Source organism: Gallus gallus, chromosome 2, assembly GCF_016699485.2.
Source record: "Gallus gallus isolate bGalGal1 chromosome 2, bGalGal1.mat.broiler.GRCg7b, whole genome shotgun sequence".
Classification (NCBI taxonomy): Eukaryota; Metazoa; Chordata; class Aves; order Galliformes; family Phasianidae; genus Gallus; species Gallus gallus.
The window spans coordinates 48,623,237-48,642,270 of NC_052533.1; the positions used below are offsets into that span (position 1 = coordinate 48,623,237).

The following is a 19,034-nucleotide window of genomic DNA, read 5'->3' on the forward strand; positions in this document are numbered from 1 at the left end:
ATTCTTCACAGCAGTTGAGCTGCTGGTTAACTTACAGAAGCATTGCACACCTACAAGTTCAAACATTAAAATGGCACTAACTACATCAAAAACAAAGAAGCAATGTACTGGAAATTCATAAATAGATCTTTTTAGGTAGTCACAGGAAATTATAGCATGGTTATGAAAAACTAATCTCCATTACTGCTTTGTTAAGATGATTCATTTTTCCCTACTATTTCACCTCTCTTCTGTCAAAAATACTTAGAAAGAAATACCTCCATTTGCAGTTACTTAAACTGAACTTCAGATGTATTTTCTCTTGGTATGTACAGGAGTGAGAAGCCATATAACTTTAAATCCATTTGTGCAGCTCAGTCTTCACAAACAACGTGCCTTTGTGTTAGTATCTTAATTCTGGTAGCAAATCAACCAGGGTGAGGGGAATGTAAGATCTAGTTTGAGTATTTAATGACTGCCACAACAATTTCCTTAATCATTCTGGCACTAAAAATTTTAATCAAAAGCAAAGCACCTTACCTAGGCAACTATCCATCCCAAGAGACACAAAAGATGTGGGGAAATGACACTTGTTCCTTCCTCGTTGGGTGTATATACTAAATGGAGAAGCTCTTTCAGAGGAGCCCGTTACATGAGCAGGCCAATGGCCAGCACAGCAGGCAGAAAAACGTTGCTCCAGCTCCAGGCCCTAGCTGAGCAACACATACCAAATGAACTTTTTTCCATGCCAAAAGAACATTTTCCTCTTCTTGAGTTTGATCTACTTTTGGTCTAGTTTTTTCTTTCTTGGCAAAACTTGCAGAAATAAAACAGTAAAAGCTTTTGGTTTTGAAACATCACCATTTTGTAAAGCAAAGCCACTACACCATGGAAGTCCTGAGAGGTTCTTGAAAGCCACTTGGGTCCAAGGCAGCACACAGACTCCTGCAATGCACCAGACCAGTGTTCTCTGCTCACTGCAAAGCAAGAAGGCGAACAAGCCCCACAGAGGGCAGCATCAGCTCTGCAATGCTCTGTCTTCAGACGAGAAAGCTATTGCTTGCTTCCACAATACTGAGGCTGGACTGTAAAAAAAAAGGCATTAGTGCCACTAAGACATGACTTATTTTGTATGTATTTTTTATTAAAGCATAAAAAACAAAGAGCAACAAAAATATAGAACTAGTGGGATGTTTGACCCTGTTTTTGCCAAACTAGTGCATCACCCTGGTTCAGTGGCAGTGGCTGCCATTCTCAGTGAGCTCTCAAGGTGTTCATCAGAGATTTTTGATGGAGTATTATTCTTTCTGTTCTTCATCCTTGACAATAATTGTTCACAAATGTATGTACTGCCAAAAAGTGATGACATGAATAAAGCGTGTCTTTGAATGGAGTGGTATTTATCTCTGGTCAGATGGAGTTTAAAAAGGTCTGGAAATGAGCTATTTACACCTTGAAGATGCGTATTTAACTTATTTAAATGAACAGTAAAGTTCACAGAAAATGCTGTATCTGTGAGCCATTTCTAATCTTCATGTTCTAGCTCAGTATTTCTTTTTGATTCCATAGAGGACTTGATTTCACATTGTGAATCATAAACTCTTTTTAGAATTTTACCCCAACTTAGCTACCTTCCTTCAGAAAAGTAAATGAGTCCCCATAGTCAGCATCCATAGTTTTAAGGAACTCCTAGAATTGGCGATGATTCAGTCCAATGGACTTTAGAAAATTCACAGCTCTGATGACAATCTGCATGACATTGTCCATTTTTAAAGCTTTTGCATATCAGTTTTTTTTTTTTATATATATCTGATGCAGTGATATTTCATCAGATGTGAGTTACCAGTGGTAACTGCATCATCATCTGTTAATTTTAGCAGTCCCTCTTCTTTACCAACCATCACCAGGAAACTATCAGTAGCTATACCAGATATGTCGACAAACGTTAGTGAAAATAGTTTTAATGTATTTTTTACTGCTTCATACAAATCAAGAGATTTAGTTGTGTCTTTCAATGGCACCAAAGAAGCCATTTCATCTGTGACATTATATTCGTTACCAATACCTCTAATGAAAATGGCATTTCTTGATATGCAATGGATTTGGCAGCACGTTTCTGCATATAATGTCTTTTCAAATTGTAATCTTTGAAAACTAAGGTGACTTCTTTCCTTGCAAATTAAGCAGAGCATCATATTATTTTTCAGCACTGCACTTCAGCCTCCACCGAGCCAGGCTGCTTGGCAGTGCAGAGAGTAGTAGGGTATAGGCCGCAGTGTGAGCTATGCTGGGCCTCATGTGGCCCACAGGCCACAGGTTGGACATGCCTGCACTAAAATCTTCTGGACAGTATTTTAGCTGCTGCTGCACTAAAACTTCCACTAATCTTCAAAAGTAAACTGTGCACTGCATTCATGTCTGAGGCAGCATCCAGCATCTTCCTGCTCCATTCACTCAGTGGTGTTTTCTCTCAGCTGAAGAAAGCTTTCCTGATTGAGAACATTTGTTTTTACTGCCGAGGTGCCCCCTCTATGCCAGGAGCCACAGCTGCTTGGGGCAATCCTAGTGCCATGGGCTTCCAGTAGTACACAAGTGCTGAACCACAGGTTAAGGCCCAACCTTGCTCTGTCTGTTCTTGGTTACTTAGCTGTCAGCATAACGCTGAGAAAACAAGTGATTCCAGAAAACAAGTGATTCCTCTATGGCTGGAGAAAATCTAGGAACTTATGTAGAGAGACTCCACAAAAACAAAACAACAACAACAAAAACAGAGAATAGAGCAGAATATAAGGAAAGGAAGAGCCCGATACTTCACATTCCAATTTTCAGTTTTGTTTTTGTATGACTTTTCAGGTCAGTTCATATGTTACCAGTGAGGTTACATCCATCTTCAGAATGATGAGAAAGCACTGACAGAACCTCTTAACAGGTATTAGAAGTACCTATTGTCAGAGATATTACAGCCATAGAAACAAATCAGCTTATTTGTATAGCTTCTCACCAGCTTCTCGCCCCTTTGACAGGGTAAGCATGGAGATGAATAGAGAGGAAGAAAATCTTTCAAATGTTTGACTTAGCTGCTTGCAAAACACAAATCCTTGCAGAAAGAAGTATGTCTAAAGAAGTAACTTCATGTTCATCCTAATTCATACAGACAGAAACAGAATTCAAAGTTACACAGATGGACAGCATTATCATAGGGCAGTCAAGCTAGTTATATTCTTAGTTTCCAAACACCTTGCTTTGATGCACATTTTTGAATGACAGAAGATATCCATTAACCGCAAGCAGATGAACACATGTGCTTACCACTTAATTCAAATGTACATGTGAAAGTGTCATATTCATAGAAAAAATACTTGAGCTGGACAAGGAAAATAAGTGACAAAATGGTATTATCAGGATAATTTTGCAGCCACTTTTTATTCCAAAAAGTTGTATTTCTGTAAACCTGACATTTCCAAAACAGTGCAAGTGAATTAGAATACAGGTGATCACGAACTTCTAAATACAGGTAACATCAATAAGAGTGAACACATTCTTCCAACCACAAGTTCACAAAAAAGAAATATAGAATTTTACAATATATAAGGAGTGACATTCTAAGAAAAAGGAGTGACAATGATGTGGGTACCCTACTGCGTATGCAGACCACACTCCAAAAGTCTTTACAGTCTTCACCCCAGTTTAATCAATGTACAGCATGTGAACCAAATCCCACTTTTATTTATATTCAAGAAACTGTAGCATCTGCATGGATTTGGACACACATAGAAATTAGTTCTATGACTCTGTTAATCCTTTAGAGAAAGCAATGTTATACATTCCCACATCACATAGATATTATGCTTGAAACTTGTGCAAGACTCCAAAATGTGCCTATAAAGAAAAGACATTCAAGAAAGTCAGTACTAAATATTGCCAAACACAATCTTCGTGCAACTGTTGCTTTCAGCAAGCTAAATTACTTGCACTTCACTGACATGAAGGGAGCATCCTCTCTATTCATGCAACAAGTTAGAAAGGGTTGTCCTTATCTGGTATTTTAGGCTTTGCAAAAAAGAGTTTTTCCACTCTGAAAGGATTGGGTAATGGGCATTGGGTTCACAACAGTCCCAATTTCTCAAATAATGCAAGTGATTTCCTAATTGCATTTGAGTAAATTAAAACCAAGGTTTGTTCAGAAAAACATACCTACTACTTCTATTAACAATAATGGCCAAGTACCACGGCATATCAATGACTGCCTCAGAACACATGAGCCCTTTTGTTGCTTGGGAGGAACTGATGGGGATTCACCTCCAGGAGTAGACACCTCCAAGAGTATACCCTCAGTTTCCAAATGAAATGCTCACAAAGCACGCTGTGGAAAGTGGTAAAATCTCAGCTCTTGGGAAATACAATTCATCCTTGTGCTGTGGATGACCCAGACACTGCAAGAATTGTAATTTCCTTCTTGAATTCCATCTTGAAGATGGAAAGTAAATGGACTTGCAACAGCTTTGAGTTAAGTGAAGTTAAGTTCTTCCTTAACATTTTTTTTTCTTTTCTTCCTGATCATATTTTTCTGAGATTGCTTTCTTCCTGCCCTAGAAGCAACTTCAAGAGTACTGTTGGTAAGACAACATCCTACACATGGCTTTAGAGCTTAAACAAAAGACCTCTCAGGTGCTAGGTTACTTTTGAAAATGATACTGCCCCACTTCCAAGCTTCCACCCGTGCAGCATAGAGCCAGCACTGCACAGCTTAGAGCCAGCACAAAGTGAACTTTTAGTAGGAAGAGAACGAAACCAAAATGAATGACTATTCAGCAAACCTTTAAATGAAGTTGCCCGAGACAAACGATGACATAGTCCCAGACTGGATTCATCGGAGAGAACCTAAACAATGACTTCCACCAGCTCTGCTAGGCAACCATCACAGCACAAAGGGACTAAACCAGTGGCTGACTGATGGCAACTTCCAGAGCCCTGGAAGTGATTTCCAAAGTGGCCAGGTCTCTACATTTTGACACAATTACACTGATTTAGGTTTTTTTTTTTTTTTTTTTTAATTTAAACAACAACAACAAAACCACAGCCAAACCACAGCACAACAATTTTCTATACATTCTTGAATTACACTACATTTTTATAAGATTTCTGGAATTGCAACCAACAATTAGTGGGTTCTTTGGTTTACTTGAGTTTTCCTCTGTTTCTTTTAGGAGTGGAAAGGTGCATCTACAGGATTTTAATATTAGTATTTATATGTTTCATTGTCAAATCTGACTATCTTAACTGGAACTAAGTGAAGAGCTATACTGGAATTTGAAAAAAAAAAAAGAATTATAAAGAGTATACATGTAAAAACAAAAGCAACTGTGTCAACAGAACTACTGGGAAGCTAACAGTGATGATAATAAGAATTTATGGATTATTTCAAGAATATTTCACTAATCAGGCCAGTGTCTTGATTTTCATTGAGTGGGGACTTGTGCTGGATCAGTAACAGATATTACACCATTTTTAACTCTCTTCTTCATATATAGTCAAAAGATTTTTCAAAGAAAAAGTTACTCTTGACTCTTAAAATATAAAAATGAAACATTTTTGGTATTTCTGCTGTTTGGTATTTCTGCTGTTCAGTTGTTTAAAAAGTGAAAATGCAATGTAGGAATTTCAACTTTTCCAAGGGAATTTCCTCATTCTTTGGATAGAAGCTCTTCAAAATCAGTTTAAATTCATTATTAGTTTTTCTTGTCCCTTTAACTCTGTCTTCAACAAATCTACTTTTACACCTGTTGCGTTTTTTTTTACTCAGTTTTAGAGAGGTCAGATAGAGAAAATTCTTACAGCTATATAAAGGGGCTCATTATTTGCTTTTCAGTATGTACTTAAGCAATTGCTTACTTAATTCATACTTATTAATGAATTTCATGTCTAACTTTTACCCGGTATTATTAGGTATTTTAACAACAGAAAAATAGATATATATTAGGTTTAAATACTCCCAGTAAATCTAAAAGATGTCAGAAGAGTCATACTGGAAAGAATTCAACAGTCACTAATACAATAGTGTAGTCAAAGGCCATGAGCCTTCTGTTTTTGCACTCTGATGCAATCCACTACATGTGGTTATACCTGGATTTCTTCTCAGGACTTCTTTTTGTTTGTTTGTTTGTTTTCAGATTCTACCTTAAATGATCACTTGCAAGACCAAATCTTTCAAATCAACAATGATTTTTTAAGGAAGATAATCAAATAGACTAACAAGTTGCTTTTTTCTTATTTTCAAACGTTGAATCCATACTCTTCATTCACTTAAAAACCATTTCCTGCCTAATGGGTGTAGATAGTTAAATTAACTAAATATCAATACTGTAGTAATAGCAGGTACTTAATGCCACTGGGAGAGTGGGAGGAACTAGCAGGAAACAGGTTAATTTTTTAAAATATAAAACTAATGAATTTACAAGGAAGAGCAAGGGTAAGGCATGTTCTCAAACAGACTTCTTGTGTGTGTTCTACATTCAGGTTTCCAAACTTCCAGCAGTTCTTTTGCATTACCCTAATGCAAGGAGACATATCCTGCCACCATTCATTCCTGTTATTCTCTCATCGACTGCTATAGAGCCTCATCATCCTTTCCCTTATATTAATTTTATACCAACACCACAATTCTTATTTACACAAGGTACAAAGTACAAGCAGAATCTGAAATTAAGCCCCATTCAGGTCCACTGTTTCTATTCAGAAACCCAAGAGTTTTTTGAAGATACATGGCTGAATTAATTACAATTACGTGTTTTCCAATTCAACAAATATTTTTCTAAGGAATTACTAATGAATAAAGAGGCAATCTGAGATTCAGTAACATCTGCACCTTGGCTAAACTTCCTTGTTAACACTTGATGAAGAATGGCATTCACACAATCATAGAATCATAAAATGGCTTAGGTTGGAAGGGACCTTAAAGATCAGTTAGCTTCCCTTCAGCGTGCAGGGTTGCCAGCTACTAGATCAGGCTGGCCAGGGCCTCATTCAACCTGGTCTTGAATGCCTCCAGGGATGGGGCATTACAACTTCTTGGGGTAGCATGTTCCATTGATTCATCACACACCGAGTGAAGAATTTTTTCCTAAAATCTAACCTAAATTTCCCCTCTTTCAATTTAAAGCCATTTCCCCTTGTACATTCTATTCTAGGAACACCCAAATAGGCAATCTCAAGATCCAAAGAACATTTTAATGCTTGCATCTACTTATCTCTCCTAAAATTATGATATAAACACTATGACTCATGTAGAAAACTCACAAAGCAGGTATAACAGTTACAGTTTGCATCAAGTGATCACTTGCTTTGACAGCAACAGCTCACAACTGTTAACAGTAGCTTAAAAACCATCCTTCTTAACATTAAAGATCAATATGGCTTCATTTCTTAATTTTCTTTTTTTTAAAATTCTAAGGAATTTGTCAATGCCATGGTAGTTGTCCAAATTATATCCTTTTGGTATCTCAGTTGTCCAATCCTAGACCATTATTAAAATACTAGAGACTGCAGGAGAAAAATTCACAAACAAAAACAAGTTATGCTTTCTTCAGCAATACAAGGAGAGCTACAAGTCTTGCTACATGTCACTAAGGAAGCATTTTCATCCTTTCCCATTCAGGTCAGTGAAGGATAGACTCGTATACAGAACATCACATATGTATAACACTTTAGGTTCTTCAGTTTATAAAGCAAACACCAAATTCAACTCAAAAAAGAGACAATTAAAAGATTTTGACTTATTGCCATTAAATGGTCTATATACAATATTACCAAGCATTGTGAACTAAGCATATGAGGTTTTCAGCTATTTTGATCTGCAAATCTCTCTTGCATTGAAGTTTAAAAGTACGATAGGATTTATATATACATGTATGTATTCCCAATGATTTAGCCAGATATCAGTGCTTGAGTGAACTATATAGCTATTCAATAGAAACTATAAAACATCGATACAAATATAAAGACATGATCAATATAAAAAGCTTATATTTATAAAAAATATTTTTAGGTAACAGTCTTCCCCTGAGGGTATACCACATAGTTGGATTCATAAATATTGCTCTGCACTGCAGCTTGGTTACCAAAGTTCAAAGTTCAGCTCTAAAATGAAGTGTAAATAGCTCCAGTCACCTGACATGGCCACAGTGGTTGCCTCAGGATATGTTTCCTAGCTTGTTAGAGTGATAAAGACACAGCATCAACAGGGCCTCCGAAAAATCTGGAGAAGATTCCTTCTTCCACATATGGAAGATACGAGAGCAGGACCTATGGGCAAGCAAGCACGTGCCACATGACTGGGCTTTCCCTTCTCAAGGGCAGTTCACTGATTTTTCTGGACCCAGTCCCAACTATCTTCAGTCTCCTTTCTGTTCTTTTCAGCCTCAATAATTTCCTTGTACCTCCGGCGGAAGAAACCCATCTGCAAATCAAAAAGAGATTATGGTCGTAAGTAACAGTATCTTTACATTGAAACTTAGTTGTCAGAAAATGTTGTGAAAAAGAAAGAAAACAGCACCAATGTGAATGTCTAATTACTAAGCCTGGAATCATAGCTCCTTGTTTAAATCAATATGAAATCAAATTGTGTCCCAAATCTTCACAAGTTCTCTGCTCCCTGTAGTTCAACTACTCTAAGTCCTCTTATATGAAACAAAACTACAAAACAAAACTCCAAATATTTCTAATAAACGTAGACCAGAAAAGGCAAATACAGGTTTATTGGTATCAAATAAAGGCTAACGTAAGCTTTGGATCTAATCCTAAAGTACAAGCTAGTTCTTGGGTTCCACATCAAGGATGCTGGAGTTTTATGAACTGTGCTCTCAGTGTCCACAAATGCCTGAAACAAGAGAGATCAGAGGAATTCAGTAAAATCACCTTCACCTATCTGCCCTTTAAAAAACTCTTTGAGAAAAGCCAATATGTTCTATCGCTGGTGCTTCATCATGGCTCTGAAGACATTATTTTAACTCCCATGTTTCCAGAAGTATCAGCCATGGAAATAACTACAGGTATTCTCCTCTTCGTACCAGTAATCTAAATTTAGATCTCAAATTTTCTACTTAATGATAATCTGTGTTCAGATACTTTGGAACACACTGATTTCCCTTGTCTTTTTGCTAACATCTGTGTGAGGTCAGAAGGCAAACCAGAAGTCTGATTCTACAAAATGCAGAACAGCAACAGTAACTTCTTTCCCAAGCATTCAAGCTGCTGTAAGGCCTATTCTTATTTCTTAGACCCATCTGATTTAAAAAATCAGCTAGCAAAGAAAGCTAGCAGTTTTCATTTCAGTTTGTATATAAACCTCTTATATTTCTGTTTTTTTTTTGGTTTTTTTTTTCCTTTCAGATTAACAAAAATGATTTTAATAATAGACTTTGGTAAGTATTCAAAAATAACTCCTCAAACTTTACAATGCACCATGGAGACAATTGAATCAATATTTTGTTCATCATAATTAAACATTTATATAACTCCTACCACTCTAAACCTGTTTTCTTAACTCCTGCTGAGTAAAACACAATGCTTTAGTCTTCTTCTATCAGTCAGTTATTGCCATCCCTTATTCCCAAACTGGCTATAAGTAGGAATATTTTGTGCTGTTTTGTCACTGCTAAGTTTCTGTTAAGTTGAACTTTCTAGTTTCAGTTCTTTAGCAACTTTAAATTTCTTCAAGTATATTTTAACCCTCGGGGCTCTGGAAGACTGCTTGTTCAAACTGATGAGTGTGCTCATCCAGCACAGCTTTGCAAATCGTAGAGTCATAGAATGGCTTGGAATGGAAGGGATCTCAAGGATCATCAAGCTCCAACTGCCCTGCCGCATGCAAGGCCAACAACCTCCATATCTAATACTAGACCAGGCTGCTCAGGGCCCCATCCAACTTGGCCTTGAACACCTCCAGGGACGGGGCATCCACAGTCTCTCTGAGCAGCCTGTTCCAGCACCTCACGACTCTCTTGGTAAAGATCTTCACCCTGATATCCAACCTCAGGACCTGACAAATGAGGTCCAGCTGCATGAGAAATTCATAGCAACATGACAGCAGGCACACATCGCCTTCACAGCATGCCACTATTGTCATGGTTTTATGATTTTTGCTTATTGGTATTCCACATCATAACATCATGCAGTGTACTGGGAGTTAAAGAGCAAAATGCTCTAGTTCAGGGTACTTGTCCGGGAGAGAAGAACTACATTCCCCAGAAGACTGTTCGAGTACTGTTATCATTCCTGCTCAGGGGAACAGATATAAGGCCTGTAGGTCACCCGACCTGAGCCCTTTCTTCTCATCTTGTCATGCTTGCTTTTGGATCGTCTCGCTGATGCTACTGACTGCACGCAAGGCTTCAGTATTAGTGTAAGGCCTTTAGCTCTCGGACAATCTTTCTCTCAATTATATTTGAATTATTATTAAATTAATATTGAATTATATTGTATTATAGTGTGCTATCGTGCATTCTGATACTATATTTAGTAAATTAGTTTGTTTCTCCTCAGATCGTTGCTGCTGTTTTTTTAAATTATTCTTTTTTTTGGAGGGGATTCCTGTTTCCCTTTTCTGGAGGCATGGATTTTGCAAAAAAATCCCTCCGCCCCACTAGTCACAGAACTGGGCCGGACCAGCCCGTAAACCGTCGACAACTATTTAGCTTCTGTGCACAGGACAAAGTGCTGAGGAACAGTCTAACAAATACATTTTTTTTAGATAATCACAGAACACAGCCCTGAGGCATGCTACTAATTCAGGTGTACTCTGCTGAGTGCATAGCTGTGTACTACATATATAGCTACAACCATATACAAATAGTATATGCTGTATACAAATATACAATAGGCAGCCATATTCATACATGCCTATGACCTCAATTTTACAGAGATTGGTCCCCTGACCTTACAGAGGCCATGACACATACTGAAGTCAGACCTCAAAAGTGGTTTATTCAGTCTTGTGCACAAACTATGAACACAGTCTCTTTCTCATCCATCACAAGTAAAGCTTTATCTGATACTCAGTACATGCAAACGCACTGATAATGGTCTTTCTGTTTCATGTCCTCACATAAAGGATATTGTCAAATTTTGAAGAGCCATGATTCCCCCACCTCCCAGTGTCTTTAAGAATAGTGTTCTCAGGAACACAGAAAAAAATAGGAATTAAAGAAGAGTTTAACTAGTTTTCTGTTCTTCAAACTTGCTCCAATATATATATATGTATATGCAAAAAAAATAAAATATGAATAAATTCTTTCCTCAGAGGGTGGTGAGATGCTGGAACATGCTGCCCCAGAGGCATTCAAGGCTGGGTTGGATGTGACCCTGGGCAGCCTGATCTAGTGGTTGACAACCCTACAGATTACAGGAGGGATGGAACTAGATGATCTTTAAGGCTTCCTCAAACCTAAACAATTCTATGATTCTATAATCATAAAATCTTAGTGAAATCTCACTGATGCCAATGTACTTTGGATCAATGGAGACTTAAAGCTAATAGCAAAGTTTTTCCTTAGATTCTCATACTCCAACATTGGAGACTTTAGTGAATTATTTTATTGGTAACAAAAGTAATAAGTTAGAACCTCCCTCCTCCTCTGTTGTCGCCATGTTTCTACCAACGGGATTCATCGTAGGTACTTATTTTAGTCTTGGGAACCTGCAGATACACCTTACATATGGTCAGGGAGCAGATGTGTCGAAGAAGTGGGTGCCATTTTTATCAGGTTTTGTAACAGACCTACAAGTTCTGCATATTGAAAATAAAACTGCCAGGGGACTTGGTTTCCTAAGATTAACAAGAGAAGTTCAATTTGTAGCTTTTAAAAACAGGTTTTAAACCCCTAAGGTTTTCATCCTTCATGCTACAACATCCTTGGTTCAATAAAATCCTCACTTGAAGTTATAATCAAAATTATAGAAAGGCTCTTTAATTTCCTCCAGGGCCAAACAAACAAAAGCAAACTCCCACTGTTATTTTAATAAAAATTGTCTGTTTGTGAACATCTGCTTCAGGAATTATCTTTAAAAGTTGGTTATGATAGTTTTGGTATTTTACTATTTCATTACTGGATACAGAATGCTTTTGTATAGCTTTTCAGTAGGGCAAAAAAAGTGATCTGAGGACCTGAATAAATTTTAATAAAGCATGAAATCGTGCACCTATAGGTGATTCCACTGTGAAGCTATGTATGTTCACATGCTATAAGTGTTCTGGATAATTGAAAATTAAGTAGAGAGCTTAATTTAAATGCAACAAAAATGAGAAACTGGATGTTAAGCATTTTTTATTGGACATTTTAAAAGTAGTGTTTGGGATTGGCTAAATTTGCCATCCCTAAAAGGCAAAGGCATGCTTTGTTATGGGATACTGTTTCTTAGGGTCAACATAGCATGTTTCCACTTAATGAGACGGAGTCCTTCTGATCATCAGAAAGACTTTTTAGTGATGGCTGCAAAATAATCACAACATTATCACGGCTTCACAAGAGACCACACAGTGCACAAATCCATCTCCTTACAACAAACAGATTTCATTAAAAATGACAGCAATATTAACCCATATGGCAATGGCAGATAAGTGCCTGTGGCAAGCTGGAAAGAACAAGTGAGTTTAACGTGCTGGAGAAAGGGCAATAAGGAGGATGACACATGGATAAAAGCAAGAGAAATGGTGCAACATGGATACAGAGTATATACTGTCTCGGTCACTGGAGCAGGAGTGACATCAGAGACCTATAGCCTCCAGTATTTTTTGTAACAATGTAAGGCCTTTAAGAGAACTCAGAAATCCCAGTGAGGATAACTGGAACTCAGTTCTGGATTTCAAACAGGGTAAAGATCACCAGCTATAGCAGGAGCACTGCTGTAATGGCATCTGTAGAAGCAGCATTTTCAATGGACCAGTGCAGTGGCCTCTAGCCTGATTCATGGTCTGTGATTCTCTCATATTGTTCAGTTCTCCCACTTTTTGCTTTCCATAAATACAGACACATGCATGTGTGTACATATGCATGGATGAATATGGCAAAGGACCAGTCAAGCCCAGGTCTGTGACCCCACCATGCAATGTGCAAGAGCACACCACCACAGGCAAGGAAAGGACTGATGGCAATACTCTAATCAACAAACTTGTGCCTAGGGAAGGCACTCAGATGAAGAGCAATTGGAGAGCCTTATTACAGGAGGCAAGGAGAAAGTACCATGGGAAGACACAGGGATATAGTGGAAGAAGAGGAATCAGCTACCAGAGGCAATGCAGGAAAGCAAAAAAGCAAACCCTAGCCAGAGTTGGGTGAAAACAATCTGAGAAGGATGAAGAGGTCCTCAGTTTTGGGCCTTTTGGGTCAGCGTGGCTGAAAAAACATTATCTACAGTGGGGCACTACTCAGCTTGCCTCATCCTTTATCCTTAACCATGACAGAGCTCACCAGAGGGGAACAGCTATGCTAGGGCACCAAGTCTCAGTACATTTTCTCTCTGTGCAGACAAGAGAGGACAAAGAGGGACTTTGAAGTCTTCTGAAATGTAGGGATAGTCCCAAAATCCTGGGGCTATCATTGTCACTCCCAATGGATACATGCCTTACACCAGGAAAAGAGCGTTGGACTAAACTGTGTGCAAACCTACAAACCATCATGGTTTACATCTGTCATGATAAATTGCAAAGGAGTGTCTCCTTGCTTTTAAACAAATTCAGGCAGAAACAAATAAAATGGAAATAAAAAGATGATATGGTCTTTATCAGAATACATAAACAATGGCTAGCCCCTTCCGGAGATGCTTCAAATAAGTATTAGAGCTGCTGTAAATAAGGAGCTAAGATTCAAAACCTAAAACCACCCATACATTTTACACTTACTCTTAACTGAGTTATTCTATGCACCTTTTTTTCTAGCAAAACCTTACTGCCATCTACAGTATAATCTGAGCAGAAAGCATGTTTCTGGCAAAACAGAATAACAAAGCAACAGAAAATCTGTGTTTCTTGTAGTCTGGGGAATTACACCTGTTAGTGTGAAGTTACATCCTGTCACGCGACAGCACTGTCAAGTCTTGAGTATTCAAATCTTGGGTATTCAGAGTCTCTTTCACTAGCATACACAACTCCCTTCTGCTGCCATGTCAGTTCTAAATCATTTAAAATCACCCATAACACTTGCGCAAAGATGCATTCTTCAAGCACTCACACAAACTGAACATCCCAGCCAAAGTAATTCTGAAGTGTTAACAGCATAACAAATTACTGTCTTTTTTTCTGCTGCTATTTCCTGCCCTCCCATCTGCACCTCCACAGGCCAGTCACTGTCCCAAACTAATAAAGAGTGAAATAAATTTAAATGTGGGCTATAGAAGAATGGTTAGACTATGTATTTCTTTAAACTAGTCTTTTTCTCATTATCATCGTGCAGTAAGAAACACGATAAGAGCAGCTAGGTGCTCCTGTAAAATACTTTTGTAACCTGACTTTACTATACTAGTGTTTGTAGACTGTAAGTGAAGAAGGAATACAGGTTTGTGATCAATGTTCACACAGAATCTATAATATTATCAGAGACTTTTGCCACTAATGTCAGTCAGCAAAGTGTAAATTTTTAACTACATTTCTACCATATCTTGATATACTAAGCTGCACACAAGGAATTATTGACTTTTATCAGTACAGAGCTTCTGACAAATGTCTTCTAATGGATTATATTGACCACAGTGTAAACCATCAAGTAAAAAGAGTGAAGTAAGTACTGATACACTTGTAGCTCAGAAATAAAACAAAATTCAAGAGCCACTGAAGAAATCTCCCATTGAGCAACACCTGGATTCTTTGGGTTCAGTGCCTTATTTACAAGCCATCTTAATTATACAGTTACTTCACTACAGTAAGCACAATCCAGTCATATCTGAACAGCTACAGTTTGGATTTACATCAGAAATCTTCTACTGCCCCATCTCTTTAACATAGACAGAGGTCCAAAGCCATTTACCTTGTGGCCCTTCAGAAAGAACTGAACAGTTCAAAAAATGTACAGCTGATCACACCTAAAGGAAGACCAGGAGCTTCATCCCCAGCAAGGTGCCACCAGCTGGCAGGGCAGCAGCACCCCGAATCCCTGCACAGCAGACTGGTGCTGCTGGGACTGGAAGCACTGAGCATTTCCCCTTGCAGAGATCAATTGCTGCTTATTATGTGAATCTCATTTTACTACTGCCAAGAAGGCAGGGGAAAAAACAACACTTTTCACTTGGGTTCATGTGGCCCTGGATTATTCTGGCACGTAGCCAGCTCCAAGAGGATGCACCATTTCCTTCCTCCCAATTAAGGTACCCCTGCCACAGTACAGAGGGGTCATGAACAGATATTGTGGATCAGCTTTTCCATTGGGGACTGGCAAACTGCCACTGCCTGGGCTTCCCTGTGAGGAAAAGGCCTTTTTGGAAACTAGCCATAAGTACTGGCTGGAGTTTAAGGAGAAACTGCATATTTGGGAGGAAGGATGGTATTGTGGTTAAGGTAACATGAGGACTCCAGTGGTCTGGCTTGATTATTCAGTCTTCCACTGACTTTCTGGGAGGCGAATCCCGTTGCTTTTCAGTAACGTAGGTCCTGATTTGCTCAATTAAACATGCAAGAAGATAAATGAATATGCTTCAAACATCACCATTTCATAAGTAGTTGGCATGTGAGTGTGTATATAAAATGATAAATACAACTCTCTAGCTGGGAAAACAAGGTAAAGAAAAGCTGAGCAGTTTGCTTAATGGTAAGCCCTCCTCTACAAACACTCCATTTAACTACCATGGAAGAATCTGACATCTAGTGCCTGTATCTAATCCCAATTTATTGCTATACATGTTGCTACGCAGAAAAAAACGAACAAAAAAGTGCAACATACCTCCTAACCTCTAAGTTCATGCAGACTGGCAAATTGACTCAAGATATTAACTGTTGGTGCTTGGAGTGAAGATCTGTAATACTCCATACATTTTAAAAGGAAATCTATTTTACACGGTTTAGTAGTAAAACAAGCATGGTTTTTAAACGTATTTTTTTCTCAGACAGTAACTTTGTGAGGCTGAAATAATAATGAAAAAATAACGTGCTCTTTTTTGCTAAGCATAGCCCATGCAGTCATTAAATAAACTACTGATTTAACCAAATGCTTTATGTCTGTCTCAAAAGCCAAGTTTTCAAGAAATATAAGTAAGGCTGAGTACTTTGAGTAGATAATGCAAATTCACAAGAGCCGTATACATGACAAAGACCCATTCAAGTACACCAAAGAGATAACTGCCCTTAGAGACAGATACCACCAGTACAGTCAGTCCGACACAGTATTTCAGTATTTTTTCAATATAGCATGTCTTGCTGTTGTCACTCATGCATACGATATGGAATTCACCATGTGACAAGTCATGTCTAGAACTGTGTTGCAAACCCACACTGCAGTGCTCGCCCCACTCTAAACACAATGTCCAGCCATCAATGATGTGTTCCTCTAACCACCACTCACATAACTTTTCTCCCAGGAGTTGTTCATTATTTTCAGTGGACCTACTTGCTAACGAGGTGAAGAATAAAGCTGGCAGTTGTGGTGTCCACCCCTGGAATATCTTTACTGTGCAGGTAAGATCTAGTTTGCCGCAGACATACTGCTAGCATTCAATTCATTTATGCATATACAAGGGCTGCTCTGAAAGTAATGCTTCCTATTTTACTACATAGAACCACGATGTCAGAGGCTGATGCTGGTAGTATGGTAGTAGAGATTGAACCTCTCCATCAGTACTCTGTTACATTTTGTTGCCGTGTGACAGATGGCAGCAGAATGGCAGTCTGACAAAATGTTGTCTAGCATTGAAGAGTATCTGAAGCAAATGTGTGTCGCTGAACACCTCCATGCAGAAAAAATGGCATCCATTGTCATTTATTGATGTTTGCTGAATGTCTACGGAGGCCAAACAGTGGATGTGAGCACAGTGAGGTGGTGAATGGTGTTTTCCAGCAGTGGTGACAGTGACAGTGAGCCACCTCCACTGGTGCAGATTTTTACAAGTGCAGCATGCAGGTTCTTTCATTGCTGGCAAAAATGCATAGCTAATGGTGGTGACTGTGTTGAAAAAGAGTGTTTTGTAGCTGAGAATTTGTTTTATCAGATGGTGTTATTGTGCTCTTTGTACCTGCTGTAGTTTCCATGAAAATAAATAAAAGGCGTTACTTTCAGAGAGACTTACATATTTTGCTAAGGAAGCTCTTTTCTGTGGAAACAAAGAGAATTCCTGTGACTGGACTTTGAAAGATCCTTCAGCACTGACTTCTGGCAACTTCAGTTTAATGAAAGCATGAACTTCTTGCAGGATTGCAACTGTGTATAGTAACTTGCATGACAGATGTTGCAAGCATACTTGTAAGTTTAATCAAAAAGCAAACTAACCAACATTAAAGTCCATAAACACTTCCACATGGTTTAAAGATTTTTTTTTTCCCTATTGCAAAAATTCTACTGAGTAGTTTATTTTTAAAAAAGTCACAGAATGAACACAGCCATCATCCAAAGTTCATCCGTGATTATCAGTCTCAAGAACTGGAAAGAATACAATGTTTGCTGCAGATATGTCTGGACAAGTTATTATATACTGATTTCTTTATCTCAGCAGGGAACAGGACAGTAATCAAAGATATCATTCCGGAAAGTGCAATTAATTTAAGATATCCATCAATCTATATTTTCCATTTCCTCTCCAAAGAAAAAAAGGAAAAACTACTGAAATACTTCTGGCTTTCTTTGATATCCAAGGACTAAATGTTAAAGACTATTTCTGGAATCAATAAAATGTAGCTTTACAATCATATTTTGATAGACTTGCCAAAAATATATGAATTAAAGCTGTACGATGTCCATAATTATCTGAATAAATTATTTCCATGGGTTTAGCTGAACCAGGAGTAAATGGCTATGGCTGATGTATGTCATAACATAGCATTCCCCACTCCGACACCAAGCTTTAAGAGAGAATTCAGACTATGCAGGTCACATTTTCTCTGTTCTTGGTGTTTGGATCTGAGGGATGCTAACGGCTTCCAATAAACACACATGTTGTATTCCAGCAGCAGGGAACCTTGGAACTTTAGGTACTTGTTTGCAACTTTTCAGTCTACACACATATTCCTTTGCCGGTCTGGGCTCCTGAAAATGATGGCTATATTTCTTCTTCTTGGAAAGACAATTCAAACCACAATCCAACCTCTCTCTTGCTAGTGTGTTCAATTTATTCTTGTGGTGAGAGCTACTTAGCTGCAATGGCTGGGATGTTCTCAAAGTAACCTGGCAAGCAGAGCTCCTATTTGGAGGACATTGAGACCAGAAAGAATGCTCAGCCACTGTATTATTACTGTTGTACATTAACATAGCTCATTTTATCCAGAAAGATAACAAAGGCATTTCACAAGTACTGGATACACCACTACTGAAATGTTGCCAGCCCTACTCTTGTGGGAGGTGAACAAATACTACAAGGTAGCCAGCAAACCCATTTGGGAAGGCAGTGTTTTAGCTACAACAGTAGCTTTAACCATTTACTTGGCTAAGAATAAGTAAAATGCAAAGATGTCTACATCCAATCTTGCTATAATATCTAGTTGAATTTCAAAAAGCATAGCAAATAATCCAAATAACCTACTTCAAAAACAAAACAAAAGAAGCATTTGAGTCACTGCTGCCAAAATAGAACCCCATTTTGCAAACATGCAAATGGATAAGTTGTGGAGCACAAAAACCAAATTAAAAGTTTACCACAAAAGCTCCACAGAATGCAGCAATTTGAGAGGTACAGAAAAACAAATGTCAGAGAATATGAATGAAATACAGTTTTGCATTTTCAATGGATGGTTGAGTTTGGGCTGTGCTCCTGCAGGTAGGATTCACACTTTCATAAGTGAGATAATGTGAAAAATGATAAAGAAACAGTACTGAAACATGGAAGAAAGCATGAGAAAGAGAAATAGAAAAGAGAAACACAGACATCCC

General features: G+C 38.2%; 1 protein-coding gene across 2 annotated transcripts in view; it reads right to left on the bottom strand.

The window, feature by feature from the left end:
• Nucleotides 1-3,383: 3,383 nt before the first annotated feature.
• The window catches only part of ITGA9 (integrin subunit alpha 9), a 222,841-nt gene continuing 207,190 nt past the window's right edge, over nucleotides 3,384-19,034 (bottom strand). For both annotated transcript variants that reach the window (NM_001012858.2, XM_040683149.2), the window contains exon 28: nucleotides 3,384-8,434. In NM_001012858.2, the coding sequence (NP_001012876.2) occupies nucleotides 8,336-8,434 (99 nt within the window). In that variant the 3' untranslated portion in view covers nucleotides 3,384-8,335. The remainder of the gene's footprint in view (nucleotides 8,435-19,034) is intronic.